Source organism: Abrus precatorius, unplaced genomic scaffold (genome assembly GCF_003935025.1).
Source record: "Abrus precatorius isolate BTA unplaced genomic scaffold, Abrus_2018 Scaffold5, whole genome shotgun sequence".
NCBI classification, from domain to species: domain Eukaryota; kingdom Viridiplantae; phylum Streptophyta; class Magnoliopsida; order Fabales; family Fabaceae; genus Abrus; species Abrus precatorius.
The window spans coordinates 7,716,772-7,737,723 of record NW_020874395.1 but is presented as its reverse complement, the minus strand read 5'-3'; the positions used below and the strand labels follow the sequence as shown (position 1 = coordinate 7,737,723).

The 20,952-nt window shown below is 31.4% G+C and overlaps 1 protein-coding gene across 1 annotated transcript; it reads left to right on the top strand.

The window, feature by feature from the left end:
• The first annotated feature begins 12,318 nt into the window (after window positions 1-12,318).
• LOC113868088 lies at window positions 12,319-15,924 on the top strand. Its single transcript, XM_027503653.1, has 4 exons — window positions 12,319-14,210; window positions 14,603-15,169; window positions 15,290-15,448; window positions 15,535-15,924. Exons 1-2 carry the CDS (start codon window positions 13,577-13,579, stop codon window positions 15,034-15,036), a joined length of 1,068 nt encoding a protein of 355 aa, XP_027359454.1. The 5' UTR covers window positions 12,319-13,576; the 3' UTR covers window positions 15,037-15,169; window positions 15,290-15,448; window positions 15,535-15,924.
• Window positions 15,925-20,952: the final 5,028 nt, after the last annotated feature.

The following is a 20,952-nucleotide window of genomic DNA, read 5'->3' as shown; positions in this document are numbered from 1 at the left end:
AAAAGATACTTCAATTCATTTGCTGTTACAGTTTCAGACTTTTATCAGCTACAATTTCAGATTTTATCATCTGCATTCAAATATGTCTTCTGCTTTTGGTATGCATATGTGCTCCCATAGGTACTCATGTATTTGAGTTATATTATTCCTACATATTATATTAAAAAAATATTATTCCTACATAAGCACTATTTTTTCTCTCTATTTCTCTTCGTTACGTCAACCATTTCTTAGCACGTACTCTCTTTATTGTATAAGAAAATTGAAGGAATACAATTTCTCTCTGTTTATTATGTATAGCAGCGGTTTGTTGCTCTTGCAATCTTTGGTAATACAAACTATTTTTACTTAGACAAGTTGAGAATATTTGATGAGATAGAACTGACAGACAATTAAATTCATTTTACTTGACATGAATACTTGAAATTAATGATACTTGACATGCATACAAGATCTTACACACTCCTCACATAGAGAAATTAAATTCATTTTACTTTAGTTCCATTGAATAGGTAAACTATATTATATTTTATTTGAAATTCTTGACATGATTTTCTCAGGGTAGAAGAAATTCAGTGTCAATTGGAAGAAATGGATTTGATGAAATGTACCTTTTCAGTTCTGGCTCACGGGTTGAAATTTACAGCAAGTATTCTTACACATGTGTTGGCCAAGCTGTTATCCTCAAACCAATAATACTAAGTCCTCAAGATGTATGGGGAGATGGACAATATTTACACAATCCAAGTACATAATAAATTGCCTATTCTCTTTGTGGTTATCTTAAGCAAATTCAATTTTTATTTGATACAAGAGCCCAACAAGTTGATGAATCCAGAACAATATAGTTTCAAAAATAATCAAAAGAAACTATTTAATATGGTAAAGGTTTGTTTAATTTTGGAAAAGGATAAACAAAAACTAATTTAAAAATTTTTCTTATTGGTACTTATACTATAACTTATGTATAATTTTAATTTTTTTATTAATTATTTTCGTTTAGCCTTTTTAACATTTAAATTGTTTAATTTAAGTCTGTTATTTAAAATTTTTAAAATTTTTAAAATTTAACATCTTAGAAACAGAATAAACTAACTGATCATTTTAAAAAATCTCCATCAATTCTTTCGTTGTCCATCTGGAGCTAATTAACAACCCAATTATGATAGACAATTATTGAGACTATTATAATATTATATAGTTTTTAAAATAATATAAAAAGTAATAAAAACTAAAACATTTCAGAAAAGTATTATATTAAAAATTTATTTTTTATTTAAATCTTATTGAGAGCAAGATGTACTGGAGGGTAAGCTTGTGTATGCACACAAACCATCACTTCCTTTTTTCTTCATTTTACCCTAATCTTTTGATGTTTTGTATGAAGGTATGACCATTTACAAATTTTGGACCTTTCTGGAATAAATGATCTGAAACAATCAATAATGTGAGCGACATGACTCTTTAGGTTTAATTTTGAAAGGCAAAATACTATCTCTGTCCAACCTTTTCTTCGTGATTAGGAGTTCAGGTCCTATACTTGTGTATTTTGATCACCCCTCGAATTGCTAGTGTTTTCTATTAGTTATAAGAGCAATTTACGAATTAAGTAAATGGAACATAATGGATGATGACAACAATATACTAAAAATTAGAACTAGAAACCTACACATATTTTCCTGTTGTTTGAGCACACCTGTCATTATCTATGGTTGGTTAATTTGTTTTGCTGGAAGAATTTGTGCAGTACTGTTGAAAATTTTTGTTCTTTAGAAGAGGGTCTTCGACTAAGGATATCCTTATAAGGGCCTGGTGCATAATGCACATTGCTCACATGAAATGATGGCTTGATGGTTGGAACACTTTCACCAATTACTTTTTCTTATGTTTAACTTTAGCTTTTTGCTAAAGGCACTGGTTGAAAATAAATAAATATTTTTTTTTTAAGAAATCAAGCTGGAGTGCATTGGAAATCATTGTAGAATTGCTTTAATAACACTTTTGAATAAAAAATTTCTACTTTTAATACGTCAACTAGTACCCTAAGAACATTGATTATACAACAACTAAGCCTTTTTTCACTTGGTGAGTTGGACTACATGATCACACGGCATCATTGAACTAAAAAAAAATAAAAATAAAAATAAATTATCAGAAATATTATTATCAATAGACTTTTTAATAATTTCCTCCAAAGTTCTTCCAAGTCTCTACTTATCCTTTTTTATCAGACTTAGTCATGTCATTCACATCTCAGCAATTCTTAAATTGGTTTGAACTTTGAACTAATTATCAGAGTCTTCACTCCACAGAAGCTTAAAAGCTTCAAATTCTTCTCGCTGTGGAAAATTTCAGAACACATGAAACAATAACAGAACTAGTTGTGTTTAGAACCATAAAGGAGGGGCAAAACATATACATAGTACATAAAAAATTTCAGTGGGGTAGTAGAAAAAAAGCCCTGACATTCAAAATTGTTCACTTCCATGCTAGAACTACCAACATTAGATGATGCAAAATCCCCTCCAAAACTCAGCTAAAAAAATAAAGCTTTTCATAGATCAACCAATGTAAATAGAAAAAACAGCGGCAAGCTTTGTGGAGTACGGGTGTCAACCATTGGTTCATGCTTCCGAAAAAGATAATGTCTCATTGTAATATGTTTTCCATCATATATAGCTCAACTTTGACAAACCCCTCTTCTATTCTATGCATGAGTTGCTAATACACCTTCTCTGATGTCTGTTATTTTTCTCAATTTTGCTGAGACTCCTGGCTGAACTGTTGCCAAAGTAGAATCGTGAGAGTTCCCTTCCTTCTCTGTTCCTATGCATCCCAGCGTTTACACCTTGTGTCTCAGGGCCTTTTAGAAAGTTAAAAAGGCCATAACTAGTAGGTGTTGGTGTCTTGGGAGGACTAGGATGCTTAGGGAAACCCTCGTTTGGAGCACTAAAAGAGCCATAACCATGTCTTTGTTGAAAAGTCAAGAACGGTGTGCCATTTTCAGTACCTAACATTCAATTGAATGTTAGCGATTTCGGTGCCTAACTTTGGTTAAAAAATTAGCAAATTGTGATGCTTTGTTGCCTATAAATATGAAGCTCTTCCATTCATTCTTTGTATCCCATTTCTGAGAGAAAAATAGAGAGCAAATAAGAGAAAGAAAAAGAGAGAAAATAGTTTAGCTTTTGGGTATAATTGGGTTATGGGTTGTGAGTATTTTTAAGTGTTATGTAAACACTGAGTGTATTCCCTTTTTTGGTAATATATTTGCAGCAGTCCGGAGACGTAGACATTATTGGCTAAACTCTGTTATTAATTTTGTGTGTGCAAATATTCCGCATTTATTTTTACTTCCACAAATCTGAAGTTACAAGAAAATTCGGCGTAATTTTTTCAACAACTGGTATCAGAGTTGGTTCGAAATTCTGTAATTTTTGTGAGAAATTGTCAGAAACGATTATGAGGAGAAGTCATATTTGAGTGGGAGTGATGGCCGCAGATGAAGGAAATGTGAAAATGAAAAGTTTGATGGTACAGACTTTGGCTTTTGGAAGATGCAGATCGAGGATTATCTGTATCAGAAAAAGCTGTATCAACCTCTCACAGGAACAAAGCCAGAGGGCATGAAAGAGGACGAATGGAATCTTCTCGATAGACAAGCCCTTGGAGTCATCCGATTGACGTTATCCCGTAATGTTGCTTTCAACATTGCAAAAGAAAAGACCACAGCGGATCTTATGAAGGCTCTTTCCAACATGTATGAAAAGCCGTCTGCTTCAAATAAAGTTTATTTGATGAAGCGGTTATTCAACCTTCAGATGACAGAAGGCGCATCAGTAGCGCACCACATAAATGAGCTCAATACAGTCCTAATTGAGTTCAGTTGAGATTGAATTTGATGATCAGGTACGAGCATTGACACTTTTGTCCTCTCTATCAAAAAGTTGGAAGACTACTGTTAAAGCTGTGAGTAGTTCGACGGGAGACACTAAGTTGAAATTCAATGACGTTCGTGATCTGATTCTCAATGAAGAAATCCGATGAAGAGAGTCAGGAGAATCATCAACCTCTTCAGTATTACATACAGAGTCAAGAGGAAGAAATTCAATCAGAGGAAATGAACGTGGTAAATCAAAGGACAGGAGGTCCAAATCCAGAAGTCATCATAGTTCCCACAAATCGAAGGCAATCGAGTGTTGGAATTGTGGGAAGTCCGGGCACTACAAGAATCAATGCAAGAGTGCACGAAAGAATCAGGAGGCGAAAGACGAGGCAAATGTTGCTTCCACTTCTGGAGTAGATAATGCGTTGATATGTTCTTTAGAGAGCAAGGAAGAGTCTTGGGTGTTAGACTCTGGAGCATCTTTTCATGCCACTTCGCAAAGAGAATTCTTCAAGAACTATGTTCCCGGAAACCTTGGTAAAGTTTACCTTGGTAACGACCAATCATGTGAGATTGTGGGTAAGGGTGTAGTGAAGGTTAAGTTGAACGGGTCTGTATGGGAATTGAAAAATGTCAAACATATTTCCGACCTGACAAAGAACTTAATCTCAGTAAGCCAGTTGGCCAGTGAAGGCTACACAATAGTCTTCCACGGTGATAACTGGAAGATTTCAAAGGGTGCAATGGTAATTGCTCGTGGCAAAAAGAGTGGTAATCTTTATAAGACAGCAGGAGCATGTCATCTGATTGCAGTTGCAGCAAATGAAAATCTCAATCTATAGCACCAGAGACTAGGCCATATGAGTGAGAAAGGGATGAAAATCATGCACTCAAACGGTAAGCTACCAGGTCTTCAGTCAGTAGAAATTGACATGTATGAAGACTGTATACTTGGAAAACAAAAACGAGTTAGCTTTTAGACAAGTGGAAGAACTCCAAAGAAGGAAAGACTCGAGCTTGTTCACTCTGATGCTTGGGGTCCAACATCTATTCCATCCATTAGTGGGAAGCAATACTTTGTCACTTTTATCGATAATCACTCCAGAAAGGTATGGGTATACTTTCTGAAATATAAGTCTGAAGTATTTGAGGCTTTCAAGATGTGGAAAGTCATGGTTGAAAATGAAATAAGATTGAAGATTAAAAAGATCAGAACCGATAATGGTGGTGAATATGAAGACACCAGATTCAAGAAGTTTTGCTATGAGCACGGGATCAGAATGGAGAGGACCGTGTCAGGTACGCCTCAACACAATGGTATAGCTGAGCGTATGAATCGAACGTTGACTGAAAGAGACAGAAGCTTGCGTGTGCAGTCAGGCTTACCAAAGCAGTTCTAGGCAGAAGCAGTCAACACAACAGCTTACTTGATCAACCGAGGTCCATCGGTATCATTGGAGCACAAAATACCAGAAGAGGTATGGAGTGGAAAAGAGGTAAAACTCTCACATCTTAGAGTTTTTGGCTGTGTAGCATATGTGCACATTAATGATCAAGGCAGGAGTAAGCTTGATCCCAAATCAAAGAAGTGCACTTTCATCTGTTATTGTGAAGATGAGTTTGGCTACCGCCTATGGGATGATGAAAATAGAAAGATGATCCGTAGCAGAGAAGTAATCTTCAATGAAAGAGTGATGTACAAGGACAAGCATAGCACAAGCTCCAACAATGCAGAACAGATTGAGCCAGTGTATGCAGAAGTGGATGATGTCCCAGAAAATCCTATAGTTGAGAATCCTCAGTCAGAGGAATCAACTAAAGAGAACAGTGAGAAGCAGTTTGACACATCAGAGGCTCCTATTTCAACTCCTGTATTGAGAAGGTCTTCTCGACCTCATATGCCTAACAGGAGATACATGGACTACATGTTGTTAACTGATGGAGGAGAGCTTGAAGATTATGTAGAAGCATGTCAGACTATAGATGCCAATAAGTGGGAGCTTGCTATGAAAGACGAGATGAAGTCTTTGATCTCCAACCAGACATAGGAACTAGCTGAGTTACCTATAGGAAAGAAGGCACTTCACAACAAATGGGTGTATCGGGTGAAGGAGGACCATGATGGCTCCAAGAAATACAAAGCCCGACTAATTGTCAAAGGATTTCAGCAAAAAGAAGGAGTTGACTACACTGAAATCTTTGCTTCAGTTGTAAAGCTCAATATTATCAGGTCTGTCTTAAGTATTGTGGCTAGTGAAGAGCTCTATCTTGAGCAATTGGACGTGAAGACTGCATTTCTTCATGGAGACTTAGATGAGGAAATCTACATGCATCAACCTGAAGGTTTCTCAGAAGAAGGGAAAAAAAATATGGTATACAGATTAAAGAAGAGCTTGTATGGCCTGAAACAAGCCCCAAGACAGTGGTATAGGAAGTTTGAAAGCTTCATGCACAAGGAAGACTTCCAAAAGTGCAATACCGACCACTGTTGTTTCTTCAAAAGATATAAGTCCAGTTATATCATCTTGCTACTTTATGTTGATGATATGTTAGTAGCAGGTTCAGATATGAACGAGATTAAAGATCTAAAGATGCAGCTGTCAAAAGAATTTGACATGAAGGACTTAGGTCCAGCAAAGAAGATTCTTGGAATGCAAATCACGAGAGATAAGCAAAGAGGAATTTTGCAGTTATCCCAGGAGGAGTACATCAATCGTGTTTTACAAAGATTCAACATGGGCAAGGCCAAGCCAGTTAGCACACCTTTGGCCAGTCACTTTCGCCTATCCAAGGATTAGTCCCCTCAGACGGAGGAAGAAAGAAACTTCATGGCTAAGATTCCATATGCTTCAGCCATTGGAAGTTTGATGTACGCAATGATGTGTACTAGGCCAGACATTGGCCATGCAGTGGGAGTTGTAAGCAGGTTTATGGCAAATCCAGGAAAAGCTCATTGGGAAGCAGTCAAGTGGATTTTGAGGTATCTACGAGGCACAACAAAGAAGTGTTTGTACTTTGGAAAAGGAGAATTAAAAGTACAAGGCTATGTAGATGCAGACTTTGGAGGTGAAGTCGATCATCGAAGAAGTACCACCGGTTATATTTTTACTGTTGGTATTACAGCTGTTAGTTGGATGTCGCGGATACAGAAGATTGTTGCTTTATCCACTACAGAAACTGAGTATGTAGCAGTAACAGAAGCCAGTAAAGAGTTGATATGACTTCAAGGTTTGTTAACAGACTGAGATTCATCCAAGAAAGGAGTGTTTTGCACAGTGACAGTCAGAGTGCAATACATTTGGCGAAGAATTCAGCGTTTCATTTTAGAACAAAGCACATTGATATACATTATCACTTCATCAGATCTTTGCTTGAGGATGAGGTGCAGACATTGAAAAAGATTATAGGAAGCAAGAACACAGCAGACATGCTAACAAAGGTGGTGACCATTGATTGAGGTGCTGACATTCAACTTCAGTTGGCCTGCTAGAATAACAGATCATGAAAAGACTACTACATTGATTGAGGTGTGAAGATAGATTGAAATCAGTCTTCAAGTGGGAGATTGTTGAAAAGTCAAGAACGGTGTGCCATTTTCGGTACCTAACATTCGATTGAATGTTAGCGTTTTCGGTGCCTAATTTTGGTTGAAAAATTAGCAAATTGTGATGCTTTGTTGCCTTTAAATACGAAGCTCTTCGATCCATTCTTTGTATCCCATTTCTGAGAGAAAAATAGAGAGCAAATAAGAGAAAGAAAAAAAAAGAGAAAATAGTTTAGCTTTTAGGTATAATTGGGTTATGGGTTGTGAGTGGTTGTGAGTATTTTTAAGTGTTATGTAAATATTGAGTGTATTCTTTTTTTTGGTAATATATCTGCAGCAGTCTGGAGACGTAGACATTATTGGCTGAACTCCGTTATCAATTTTGTGTGTGCAAATATTCCGCATTTATTTTTTACTTCCACAAATCTGACGTTACAAGAAAATTCGGCGTAATTTTCTTAACAGTATGGGGGCACAAGTAGCATTAGGATTCATGGGGTCACGTTGAGGCATTGAGTGTCTTGATCTGAGAGTAAAAGCTTGCTTCTTATTTTCTATTTCGGGATTAACATTTCCATTTACTGGGACATGCCTCGTATGATTCCAATTTGAGGGTGTGGAGCTGACTGTGTCTCTTATTCCCGGATGACCTGTATTATTTGATGTTTGTCCTATTTGCAGTCACAGCATGAGAGGAACTTGTGCATTCTCATAATCAATACAAGTACTATTGTCCATTTTACTAGGTTGTGATTGAAACAAGAAACCTGAGGCGCAATGATAGCAAATCCTTGGATCATGTCCAAATCTGTAGACAATTTCATTTTGAGAATTTTTTTGAAATCCTGTTTTGATTACTGGGATAAGGAGAAATATCATTGGAAATATGATAGAACACGGTTGATTAATTTATAGGAATTGTAAAAAAACACAGAAATGCAGCCATTAATATTTCTGTCCCATAGTTTCAGAAACTCCTACAGAGCAAGGATTGCTGAAAAAGAAGAAAATATTATTATAACTGTCATTCACAGAGAAATTACACATTATATTTCGAATATGTAACTGTCTACTGCAATAATAGGTTATTGGAGGAAAATGAGAATTCTAATAACAATGAAAGAGGCTTTGTTGAAAATGGGTGAGGATTGAATTTTAATGGTCTTGAGGAAGACTATCTTATGGGGGTTAAAAAGATAAAACCTCATTCTATCAAGCAAGTGTAACAAACAAACTTCTCATGAACAACTTATACATCAATTAATATGTGTGGCCCTTTTTAACTCTACCCTCTCCCTTATCCCCATGTGTGGTTAGAGTGTTAATAATGAAAGAAAAATCGTTGCTGTGTGAATGAAAAAAAAGTGTTAGTATCTTGAGACTGAACAAAATATATGCTTGACTTAGGATGTGCGCTATGAATGAGAATAAGAACCTTGTGGGTGCTATCGAGTGAAAACCTGAATGCATATAAGATTGAATGAAGATTAAAATAAAATAATTAAATATATCTTTTATCCCTACATTTTGACTTTGGTTTTAGTTCCTTTAAGCTTTTTTTGTTAAGTTTTAATCTCCAATCTTTCTAAATTGGCCTTTTTGGTCCCTAATAACCACTAAATGATGACATGATTTACGAAGAGACTGTCATGTTTCAATGACTATTTGTGTTACCACGACAGTGAGAGGGATCAAAACACCTAAGTTATACAAATATAGGGACCAAAACCATAACAAATTAGAGGGCCAAAAATGAAAAACTCGTGAAAATGTAGAAACCGAAATCATATTTAAGCTTGAAAGAAATACATCTACTGAATTTCATTTGTAGTTTATTGTTTATATATATATATATATATATATATATAGGTATTTGTTTTGTTGACTACTGTTTACATGAATAGCCTACAAAGTGATCTCTGTTAACAGTAACTGCAACTTTTGATATTTTTGCTCTCAACACTTGAGTTGATTAACTCAACCGTTAAATAATTCTATATTATTTTTATAATTATATATATATATATATTAAAATATTTACAACTTAAATATTTATAGATATTGTTATATCAAATTCAATATTTATTTATATTTTAAAAATATAATACTTATTCTAGCAAAAAAAAATAATATAATACTTATTAAAATAATATAATGCGATAAAATTTATTTTAATATGAAATTTTATAAAGCTAATTTAATTAATAAAATATTTTAAATTAATATTTACATTGATAAACTTTATATTTATGAAAATTTATTAAATAAGATAAATGTTTAAATTTAATAATAAGTATTAACGGATCATAACTCAAATTTGCTAAGTTAAATGAATAAATTAGAGATAATAGTTTGTTTTTATAATCATCACCGGCTAAATAAATTTGATATAATATAAATCATTAAATTTTTAACAATAGATATTTTTAATTTTTACAAAAATGTATTGATTGAACTAAAATTCAGCATTAATTGTTGGATTTTACAATTTTTTGAACGACCAGATGAATTGATTATAAACACCTTTTATTAAATTTTAACGACAGTTTATTTTCACGTGCTTTCTCCGCATGAATTGGTTTTAATGAATCAAGATAAATCATTGATGTGATGTTGTTAAGTTGGTAAAAATCTCTTATACTGTTTGGGTGAATCAAGATTAATCATTCATTTGATCTTCTTGTCCTTTACATTTTCTTTTTCATTTAATATATTTTCTACCTCAAGCCAAATTCAGATTTTACTTTTACTCTCAATAACAATATTATTTTTTAACTCTTCAAGCACTAATTTATTTAGATTTTTTTTTTTAAAATTTGTTTATAAAGAGATATCTTTTATAATTTAAGGAACGTGATCATACAAATATAACCATTACAAGTATTTTAATTTTAAGTTTATATGTTAATTTTATTTTCAAATTTTAAATAATCAAGTTTACGTGCCTAAATCAATCCCCATTTACTTTATTACTGATAAATATACGTGCGTTACAAATATTTGCTCGAGTATATTTATATATTTTTTATTAGTTAATTTAATTTTAAAATAATTAAAAATATTATAATTCAAATATAAAATTAAATTAACTAAATAAGAATGATATGTATAAGAAAATAACTAAATATTTTGATAAAAAATAATAGAGATATTGGTTGCAAATTAGTTTTCAAAATCTATAAAATCTTTAAAATATTTGTATAATAATGTAACAAAAGTAGTTTAATCTTTTAAATTTTTGACTGCTTTACTTCGACATTTACTGTTTATAAATTATTTTTCTTAAATTTAGTATTCTTACACTTAGAAATACACGTAAAAAATTTATTATTTTTATGTCATTTTTTATATTTATATAAAATAATAAAAATAAAGTTATTCCTTCTTGTATTATAAATATTATAAATAAAAATAATAAAATTGTAATTTAATTTTTTTATTTCTTTCATTAGTAACTTAAATTTTTATTTTATTTGTTGTAAAATTTTATCTTTAATAGATTTTAAAAATAAATACTTATTTTTAGTTAAAAAAATATACGAAGTGCGTATAATATTTAAAGAGTTGTGAAAATAACTTCAACTATTTACTGTCATTTTAAATATATTTATAATTTATGGTTTTATTATTTTTATTATTTTTTAAATATTTTTATAAATAAAAATTAAAATATAAACTCAGACATAAATTTAGATAATCTAAATTTATACTATTGTAAGTTTGATTAATTAAAAAATACAAATAAATTTGATATAATTTAATCACTTAAAAAATTAATATATAATATCACTTAAAAATAATATAAATTTACTTACTCAATAAATTAAAATAAAATATATGAATATAATTTAATAAAATAAAATAAAAATATTAACTTAAAAATATAGATATACTTACATTAATAAGTAACTCTTAGTAATTAACATAAGTACAAAATAAAAAAATAAAATAAAATAACAAAAATAATCATTAAAAATTTTCAAATATTTCTTATATAATTGGAGATAAAATCTTATTTAATAATATATGAAGAATTAAAAAATAAAAAATTAATATAATAAAATTTATCTTTTTATTTTTATTATAATTTATTTGTCTTTTTGTTAAAAATAATATTTAATATAGTATATAATAAAAATTAATAATTTTATTAACATAATTTTTTTATTTGAAGTACAATTTTTATTTTAAATTTTTATTTTTAAATATAAAATATATTAAATTAATCAATTAAAAAAATTAAAATTAAAGTTATTTAAATTTAAATAAGACTTCAAATAATAAAATTTTATTTTTAATTAACTAATAACTTGAGAATTTTATTAAATTTTTTAAAAATTATTTTTATATAATTAGATTAATATTTTTTCATTTTCAACATTTTACAGTAGATTTTTTAATTTTTTATTTGTTATAAATTTTAATAATTTAATATTAAATATCATTCATAATAAATTTGTAAAATATTTATATATAATTTTATTTAATTTTAACTTTTAAATTATAAAAAAATATTATAATAATTATAAATAAATACACAATTCAGCAAATTTATTTATATATTTTAATGAAGTAATTACGTTATTAACTATAGAAATAACTTTAAATATTTAAAATTTAATAATTATTAACTTTTTATAAATATATAAAATAAAATATAAATTTATTATTTATAAAAAAATAATTTTAAACCTTTTAAATTATAATAGTAAATTTTATTATAATTATAATAATAAATAACTCTGATTATATATATATATATATATTTATATATATAAAAGATAATATCTTATCATTTTAATATAAATCTTTTTAAATTTACACGAATTTGAGAATATTTTTGACCTTTATATATATATATATATATATTTTGAAAAAGTTAAAGTTGTCGTACTTGAGTTGTTTTCTCCTTGAATTCTCGTACTTCTCTTTTGTTTCTCTCTTCCCGCTCGCTTCTTCTTCTTCCTCTGGCTCGTCCACGTTTCTTCAATTTCACTTGTCAGTTTCTCTCCATAACATCGAACCGCTTCATTTGATGATAACCAGCTATAATTTTTTTTTTTCTTGAAATTCGGTGTTGTTTGGTCGGTGAACTTACGTGTCAGCTACGGTTAGTTCGTCGATTTTGGCTTTCTTTTTTATATTTTAATTTTGGGTTTCAGGATTTTATGTAAAAGTTGTCTTTTCTGTTTATTTAATTACCATTCTGATTATTTTTTTAATTCTTGAGGGCTCTGACATGTTTATGCTTGGAATTGGAATGCTTACATTGTATACATATCTTGGCTTTGTGGGTGTATTTTATTTCTTCGAAGTTTGTTTTCTCTCCAAAGACGTAGCTTTATCTCCTCCTTCTTCTTCTTAATTAAATTTATTTTCCTTATCTTTATGTTAGTGTAAATAATTTCCAAGAAGTGGGACTTGAGTAGTAGTCATGACGTATGTGTGTGGACTCTGAAATGGCATCTGTGTAGTAGTCATGACGTTGACGTGGGTATCAATTGGATGCGCTTTTCATAATCGATAAATGTATATAAAAGAAGGGTGAAAGTTTTTGAAATAGTAGTAAGGCTTTTCAGAAATGATAGACAATTGCATTAAGTAATTGACAATCATCTTTTGGATGTGCCTAATGTATCATAGTTTTTAGATGGTTGGGGATCATATGCATCTACGAATTAGCTATGCATACTCAAATGATTATGCTAAAGCTTATTTTTTCATATTTCTTAATAATTAAATTTCATCTCTGGACAATTTGTCCTCATGTTTGTTACTAAGTTCTAATGTTTGCCATTGTGGACAATTTGTTCTCATGTTTGTTACAATTTGTGCTTATTTTATTTGAACTATTTATTGAATAAAATAATAAAATTTGGAACGCTTAATGAATCAGTGTATGCTTAATCTCCATTCTTATTGGATAACTTCTGTGACGGTGTAATGATAAGGTATTCATTGAAAGGATTCATTAACTTTTGACTAGAGTTGATCAGAAATTTCAAGTGTGAAATGTCAGTATTTTCATGCGCAGACTCTTTTTTGGTTTGTCTTCTATTTGCTAATATTTTTTTAGTGACTGAAATTATTGAAATTATTCATTCTGTTTGTTATAGAATTAAACTGCATCAATAAATCTCCTCATCATGGATCAAGATTTGCAGCAATTAGGGCAGCAAATTCATTCTCTTTCTGAAAGTATTCCTGCAAGAGGCACCAACATTGCTCAGCCTAACATTAACACAGTGGTGCATGCAATGAATGTAGATTCCCATTATTTACTAGATGCTCACGACAATGCCATGATTCACGGAATTCACCGTCAACATAATCATCATATGAGTGCTCCAGCTGCTGCCTATGTATATTTTCCTGACATGAATCCTCCATCTAGTAATGCCGTGTCTCGAAATTGCATAACCTCCGATCAGTTGTCAGGTTCAAGCACATTCACAGCCACTGGATCATATAAACGCAAACGTTCTGTAGAAACCAGAGGAAACAGTCAACATTTCAATGCTTCAGCTAGTTCTTCAATTGGTCCTCGTAATGCAAGACATGCTGAAAATGGAATTCGTACGCCACCACATTCTAGTCCGTGGAGTAGATCAGATGCACCTCTTATGGTGCATGAACTTAACCATTCAATTCAAGGAAACTATTCGGGCCAACGCTTTCATCCAGCTCCTCACTCTAGGTTGGCTGAACAGCTGAATAGCAATAATAATAATGGCCATTCTTTGGCTTGGAATCAGTCTCTTCCAATGCTCTTTGTACAAGGTAAAGATGTTTTTCTTTCTCCATTTTTTTGTTTTGTTATTCTTTTTTTAGACGTGTTCATGTATATTAATATTATTTGGATGTGATTGGTGAGTGAATAAAGTGAATAATTTATGGTAACATGCATGTAGAAAGTTTTATTCAGGTGTTTTAATAAAAAAGGAAACTTAACTAAGCTCCTTGGATCAACCAAGCGATATATTTTTTTTTTATTGTGAAGTCTAGTTGTACAAATAAAATTTGAATAAATCCATAGGTGTGTTATTTTTCCATGTATAATCTGCCTCCCACAATGTCAATTCAATAGCCAAACAATGTACTCAAATTTTCTTTAAATACTTGGCATAGTGAATGGATTAGGCATTTCTGACTGTCTCTGTTTTATTCTCTAGCTCCCAATGCTGATGGACACTCATTAGAGAATACAAATATGGGTTTGCAGAGATACCACGATACATCTGGCAGCAGAAATGACCTAAGATTTACTTATACTGCTCTGGTCAACCCGCAATACCATACCTTTCATCATCAAATGTGGCCTGTACAAGGGAGAAGAGGTCACTCCCTCAACTTGCATCCTCCAGTAACTGCAGTTTCACACAGAGTTCCAACAAATCCTTTAAGCAGTGCTCAAATTTCCATACAAAATAATTTTGAGATGGGCACTGGGGGCGTTCTTCCGGTGCCACCTGCAGGTGCATGGATATACCGACCTCATAGTGTGACTGTTAGACATCAAACTCTTCCTCCCCTGGCCTCTCTCCAAGTTGATGTAATATTTTGTATTTCTCTTCATAATTGCTTTTTGTACTTCATAGTTCCGTAGGACTTTTTATGTAGACAATATTTATCTTTACTTTTGTATATTGATTGTCTTATTATAAATTTTGCAGAATATTGCTATACTGTTTGACCATCATAGAGATATGCGCTTGGACATTGAGCACATGTCTTATGAGGTAAGTAGACATAAATCTGATGTATTATCAATGTGAATTAGAATAATAAGATCTAGGATCCTAAAAATTTAGTGCCTGTAGAAAATTTTAATTTGTTTACTCTTTGGAACTGTGCAACAGGAGCTTCTTGCATTGGGCGAGCGAATTGGCAATGGAAACCCAACTTTATCAGAGGAAACGATTACAAATCAAATGAAGACAATAACTTATTTACTACCTACTAACTCACAGGAGGCAGGCTGTGATGAACAAGAAGCTGATATTTGCATCATATGCCAGGTATACATAATTGCATAATATTTGTACTAAGGGGTAATGTTATCCATTTTTACCATTAATTGGAATGCTTGTATATGATTTCACAGGATGAATATAAGAACCAAGATAGGATTGGAATTCTTCAATGTGGGCACAAATATCATTCAGATTGTATAAGGAATTGGTTGGTTGTGAAAAATGTCTGCCCCATATGCAAATCAGTAGCATTGACTCCTTGAGAAAAGAAGGGTGTATAAGAATCAATGCAGTCCTCTTGGATACTATATTTTTTTGAACGAGTTCATATTTTGCTATGTATGTGAACTTGCACACAGAGACAGTCACATTGCTCAATTCATTTATTTGTTGGCACCAGAACATTGTATCTATCTAGTTGTACAGAACTTGTTCCGCGTGGTGTAATATCTACATTGTTACTATTTTTTAATGGATGGTTGAATGTCCCATGCCATATATATATTGATACCTTTCCTCTTCAGATTTACAATTAGTTTATTTACTTCGTTACGAATAACTAAGTAAACCGGTATATAATGGATGGTAATAAATGAAAAAATCCGTTAACAACAAACGAAAGTCGCTTTTTGTCATTTCTGTGCTAGTAACTTACTAGTGGGTTGATGATAGTTCCCTGCCTAGAAACATTATGACTCATAGCTTATTCATGACACAAAATATAGATAATTGTAACATTTTTTTTATTGACCAATGTACAAGTTTATGTAATAACCTAATTAAAAGTATTTTTTTAACATGATTAAAAAATTTTACTATTGAGTACAATTTTATAGTTTTTTTTTTTTTTGCCTCTTAACACTAAAAAAACAAGAGTCAATGAATTGTTATACCTAAAAAAGTTTCTATGAAGAATGTTTTCTTGGATAATGTTTTCTCTTTTCTTCATTTTTTAAACGACTTTATTTTTCGTTAGTACGTTATAATGAGGTTGCATGATGTAAATAAGAATATTAAAATATTGTTATTTTTTTGCCGTATAATTTCAAAACTTTAAGCAAAGAATTTAGAGCATGATCAGTGTTCTTGAATTTCAATTTTATAGTTAAATAAATGGTTAAAAAAGTGGGGTGAAGGCTAGCATGAGTTAGCATGTTAAGTAACTTATAAGTGAGTAACTATTTTTTGAACCGTTAGATGTATTTTAAAATCTATAAACGGTTTAGATCTTTTACTTGTAACTTAATAATACAAGTTTATACATATTTATCATTTAATCCTTCATAAGAATTTTTATAATTTCTCTTTAGACCTTCAAAATATTTTATTTTGTATCTTGAAAACTTTTCTAATGCCTCAACTCCTTGCCACATAGAATAAGAGACCCCTCTCATCTTCCTCAATACATTCATAGGATACATAGATTAAATTATCCCCAAGGATATCCAATTTCCTATGTTCAGTTTATCTATTTGAAGTCTAGTGAACACTTTATGAAGACTGATTGAATCAAATGGGAATGATGATGGGGCAAGGGTCAACAGATGCATATGAATATGAATAAGCTAACATCAATCTGTCTGATAGGATCCGATCATTGTCAGACCATGGTGAAGGGTGAAGGAGGGATTTCGAAGAATGCTGCGATCGAAGGGCTCATTCTACGAAAGTTCTCCCCCACTTGAAAGCTAAATAAGGACAACAATAATGGATTCTTCACAAACCCTATTTTTGATCAATATTTTTAGAATTAATACTTTTACATTCACTCTTACAATCTCAATTCATCATGAAAATGACATTTGTATTGATACATTATTTAATACTCTTTTAAATCTTTCTCATGTTCTCCCTGTATAATGGTCGTTTTATATCGCACAAATTCATCAACTTTAGCCTTAGTCGTGTGTTTTTGCTTAAGCTAAAATTATGGACAAAAAATGACTCACTTGAGGTAATTCGCTTAAGCAGGAGATAAATAGCTTAAGCCATGAAATACAATACAATTTTGGGTTAAATAGTGAATATTAGCTTAAACAGTGTTATATCTCTATTTCTGTTGTTTTTTCAATTTGACTAATGATATTTTTTATATGATAATGTTATATAATAGTGAGATTATATTTAAGATAGGGGATATGGTTGGTTCTCGCAAAGATTTCCAATCTTGGTTGTTGGGAAGAATAATGGAGCGTGAGGTTATTCTGTTTTAACTTTTCAAAATTTCAATGAATTGACATTTTACTCTTTACTTAAATGTAACAATAATTTTTATTTTAAATGAAAAAGGTTATTGCAATTCAGGCAACAAAAATTATGTGGTTGCAAATACATGCATCAAACCAAATTATATGGACCCTTCCACCATCTTTTAAGGTTAATTGTTATATATTGGTTACATTTAGTTTAATATTATATATTGGTTACAGTAAGTTTAATATATACAGAAACACCAAATAACAAATAAGAGCTAATTTTTGCAATTTATTCTATTCAGAGATATATGAGAAGTGAAACTATTGAAGACCTTATAACTAAGTTTGGTAAGCAGTGGATGTCAGCATTTGAAAGTTTGAAATATGTAAGTCATTTTTCTTTCTTAACATTTATGGCTATACTGTATCCCAAAATTGACTATATATTTTGCTTAATTAGATTTATGTACCTATTAAAGAGTGCGGTGGACATTGGTACCTAACTGTTATCTCAATTGAGGATCAAGTTATTTATCACTTGGATTCTTATGCTGAACAACAAAATATGAATCTAAGACAGTACACAATAAGGAAAGTGGTAAGTATCTTACAATAGTGGAATTGGAATTTCAAATGGTTCAATAATATTGGTTATTAACTACGCTTCATTGGAAATTTATAGTGTGAAACCATTTCTCACATGACGAGATCAAGCTTCTATCCATGTAACTATCTAAATGACATTCTACAAGATGTACTTGATTGTAATATAACTGAGGCATATGGAATTACTGACAATACAAATAGGTAAAATTATAATGTTTAGTATCTTATACCTTTACTATAATGTTAAAATATTTTGCAAATTTTTTTTTGTTAGATACTATAATTCTGCATTGTGGGTATTGGATTGGATGGATATGGAAAATTCCTTCTCACCTAATCTCTATGGGCAAGTGAGTTACAACATCATTCATATTTATTTTAGTCATAGTCTTTCCTTAAACTCTTAGAATAATGGTTGAAATAAATTACACTATTGAAAATTGAATGTATTTGAGTAATTTATGAATGTTATGTTTCAGCTAGATGAGGACATTGTACGGGTAAAAACAATAATTGGATTGTTAGAAGGACATCACAATGAAGTGAAGTCTACATTGGAGGCTAGTGTGAACAACTTTAACCACACCTACACGTATTCAAGTGCTATAAAGTGATTATTAAGCATAGAAGAATTCATTTATCTATCTTTCATGTTGCTTTTCATTATGAAATAGTATAAGAATGAGATTTAGTTTCATATATTTGATTGAGGTTTTTTAAAAATTTCTCTAAAGGCATTAAAGTATTTTTAAATAGTAAGTTTTAATGCGTAAGTGAATGCATATTTGATTTTAAAAAAATTAACATTAAAAAAATAATCATCATAGAATATTATAGCATTTGACATCTATCCTCCACAAAAAGTAATACATTGAGCACTTTATGTAATATCACAAGTTTAAGTGAATTATCCAAAGTAAAAAATACATAATTAGCTTCCTATACATTCTGTGTAATTTTAGCTTTAGCTGTATACCACGACTTAAGCAATTTCATCCTAGCTTAAGCTTCATTTAATCACTAAAGCTAATTATGCATATAAGAAATTGCCTGCATAAAAAGCTTCAATTAATAATTACAAGCTTAAGCAAAACTTACAATAATTGGGTTGCCTATTCTGTGCAATTTTTGCTTATGGTAGTTAACATAGGCTTAAGCTTTATTACTAAGCACATTTGAGTAACCTTTGACAGCTTAAGCTAAATATGCAAGTAGATTCTAATAATACATAAGCAAATATCCATAGCTTACGTGAAGATAAGCTAATAACTTCAATAGTAAAACTTCGCTTAAGCTAAATGTTTTGGCTCAAGCTATTTATGCAGATAGGGAATTGCTTGCATCATTCGCTTAATTGAATAATGTTAGTTTAAGCACATATTCGTGTTTCATTCCTAACTATGGTGTGTTAGATTATAGCTTAAGCGACTAATGCGCTAGCTTAAGCGAAGATTTTCTTAATTTGGTTGCTTGTTCTGTGTGAATATCGCTTAAGCTATTTAAGCGTAGCTTAAGCTTTAAAGAACATAAGCTTAAGCTAGCTTAAGTGAAGTTACTTAGGCTTAAGCTAATTATGCATTTGCACAAATTCTCTTTAATATGCTTAAGTAGAGTATTATGGCCTAAGCTCATTTTGGTTGTGGGCCTTTTTTAAGCTATATATGTTTGAATACAACTTAAGCGAAGGACAATAGGTAAAGCTTAGATTGCTTAAATTTTCTTTCCTACACTACTTCAAATATATTTCTCAAACAATATATAAAGCTTTGACATTCATTATGCTCAACAAAAATCCAATCATTGAACACTCTATATAGGGTAACAATTTGGCATCCATTAAAGCTAAACAAAAAACATTGTCATTCAAACATCAAGTCATTCTTCGTTTAAACATTAAGTCATCACCATCACATGCTTAAAGAGGTTGAATATCTAACACTTTCTCTACTTCTATTTTCTGCTTCTTCTCTCACTTCATCTATTGCTTTTGTTTCTGGTTGATCCTCTATATCTTGTTGTGGTTGATCCTCTACCTATTTTTTTTGGTTGCTCTTTTGTTTCTTTTTCAGGTTCTTTGTTAGCTTGGTCATCTGCTTGATGCTCAGGTTCTGGTTGTGCTTGGTCCTCTACTTCGTCCTCTTCTTCTTTCTCAGGTTCCATTTCTGCATGGTCCACAACTTTAGTTTCAGGTTGCTCTTCTATTTCTTTTTTAGGTTCTTTGTTAGCTTGGCCATTTGCTTGATGCTCAGGTTTTGGTTGTGCTTGGTCCTCTGCTTCTTTCTCAGGTTCCATTTCTGCATAGTCCACAACTTCTGTTTCAGGTTGCTCTTTTGGTTGTGGCTCTACTCCATCTACACCCACATGGACCTCTCCCTCCAAGACTATTGAACTATCCTCAGGCCATGCAACATGAGCAGCAAAGTCCTCGGGAGTAGGCCAAGGGTAACAAGAAGAGATGCCTTGTGGCTGATGCAATGTAAAACTATAGAATGATTGGTTGAGTCTTGTATAGGCTTGGTGGTTTGTAGCCAACTATTGCTGAATGTGCAAGAGATGACCTATCAAAAAAGGTTCCATAGGTGGTGGGGCAGAAGGTGCTGGGGTGGGAGCTTGATGCTCAGGCTAAGGATTGTGCTCAGCATGGATAACACAATTATATTTTATGAACTAAATATTGATGGGTCTTTTAAGCAGAATAGGTGGTAATTATGCAGGAATCTTAACTCCATGGGCTTTGCAAAGGGTTGC

What these genes read in the sequence shown, in the direction of transcription:
- LOC113868088 (XM_027503653.1), top strand. Translation starts at nt 13,577, where the DNA reads ATGGATCAAGATTTGCAGCAATTAGGGCAGCAAATTCATTCTCTTTCT. An exon ending in TCCAATGCTCTTTGTACAAG is followed by an intron (nt 14,211 to 14,602) that starts GTAAAGATGTTT and finishes TTTATTCTCTAG; the next exon opens with CTCCCAATGCTGATGGACAC.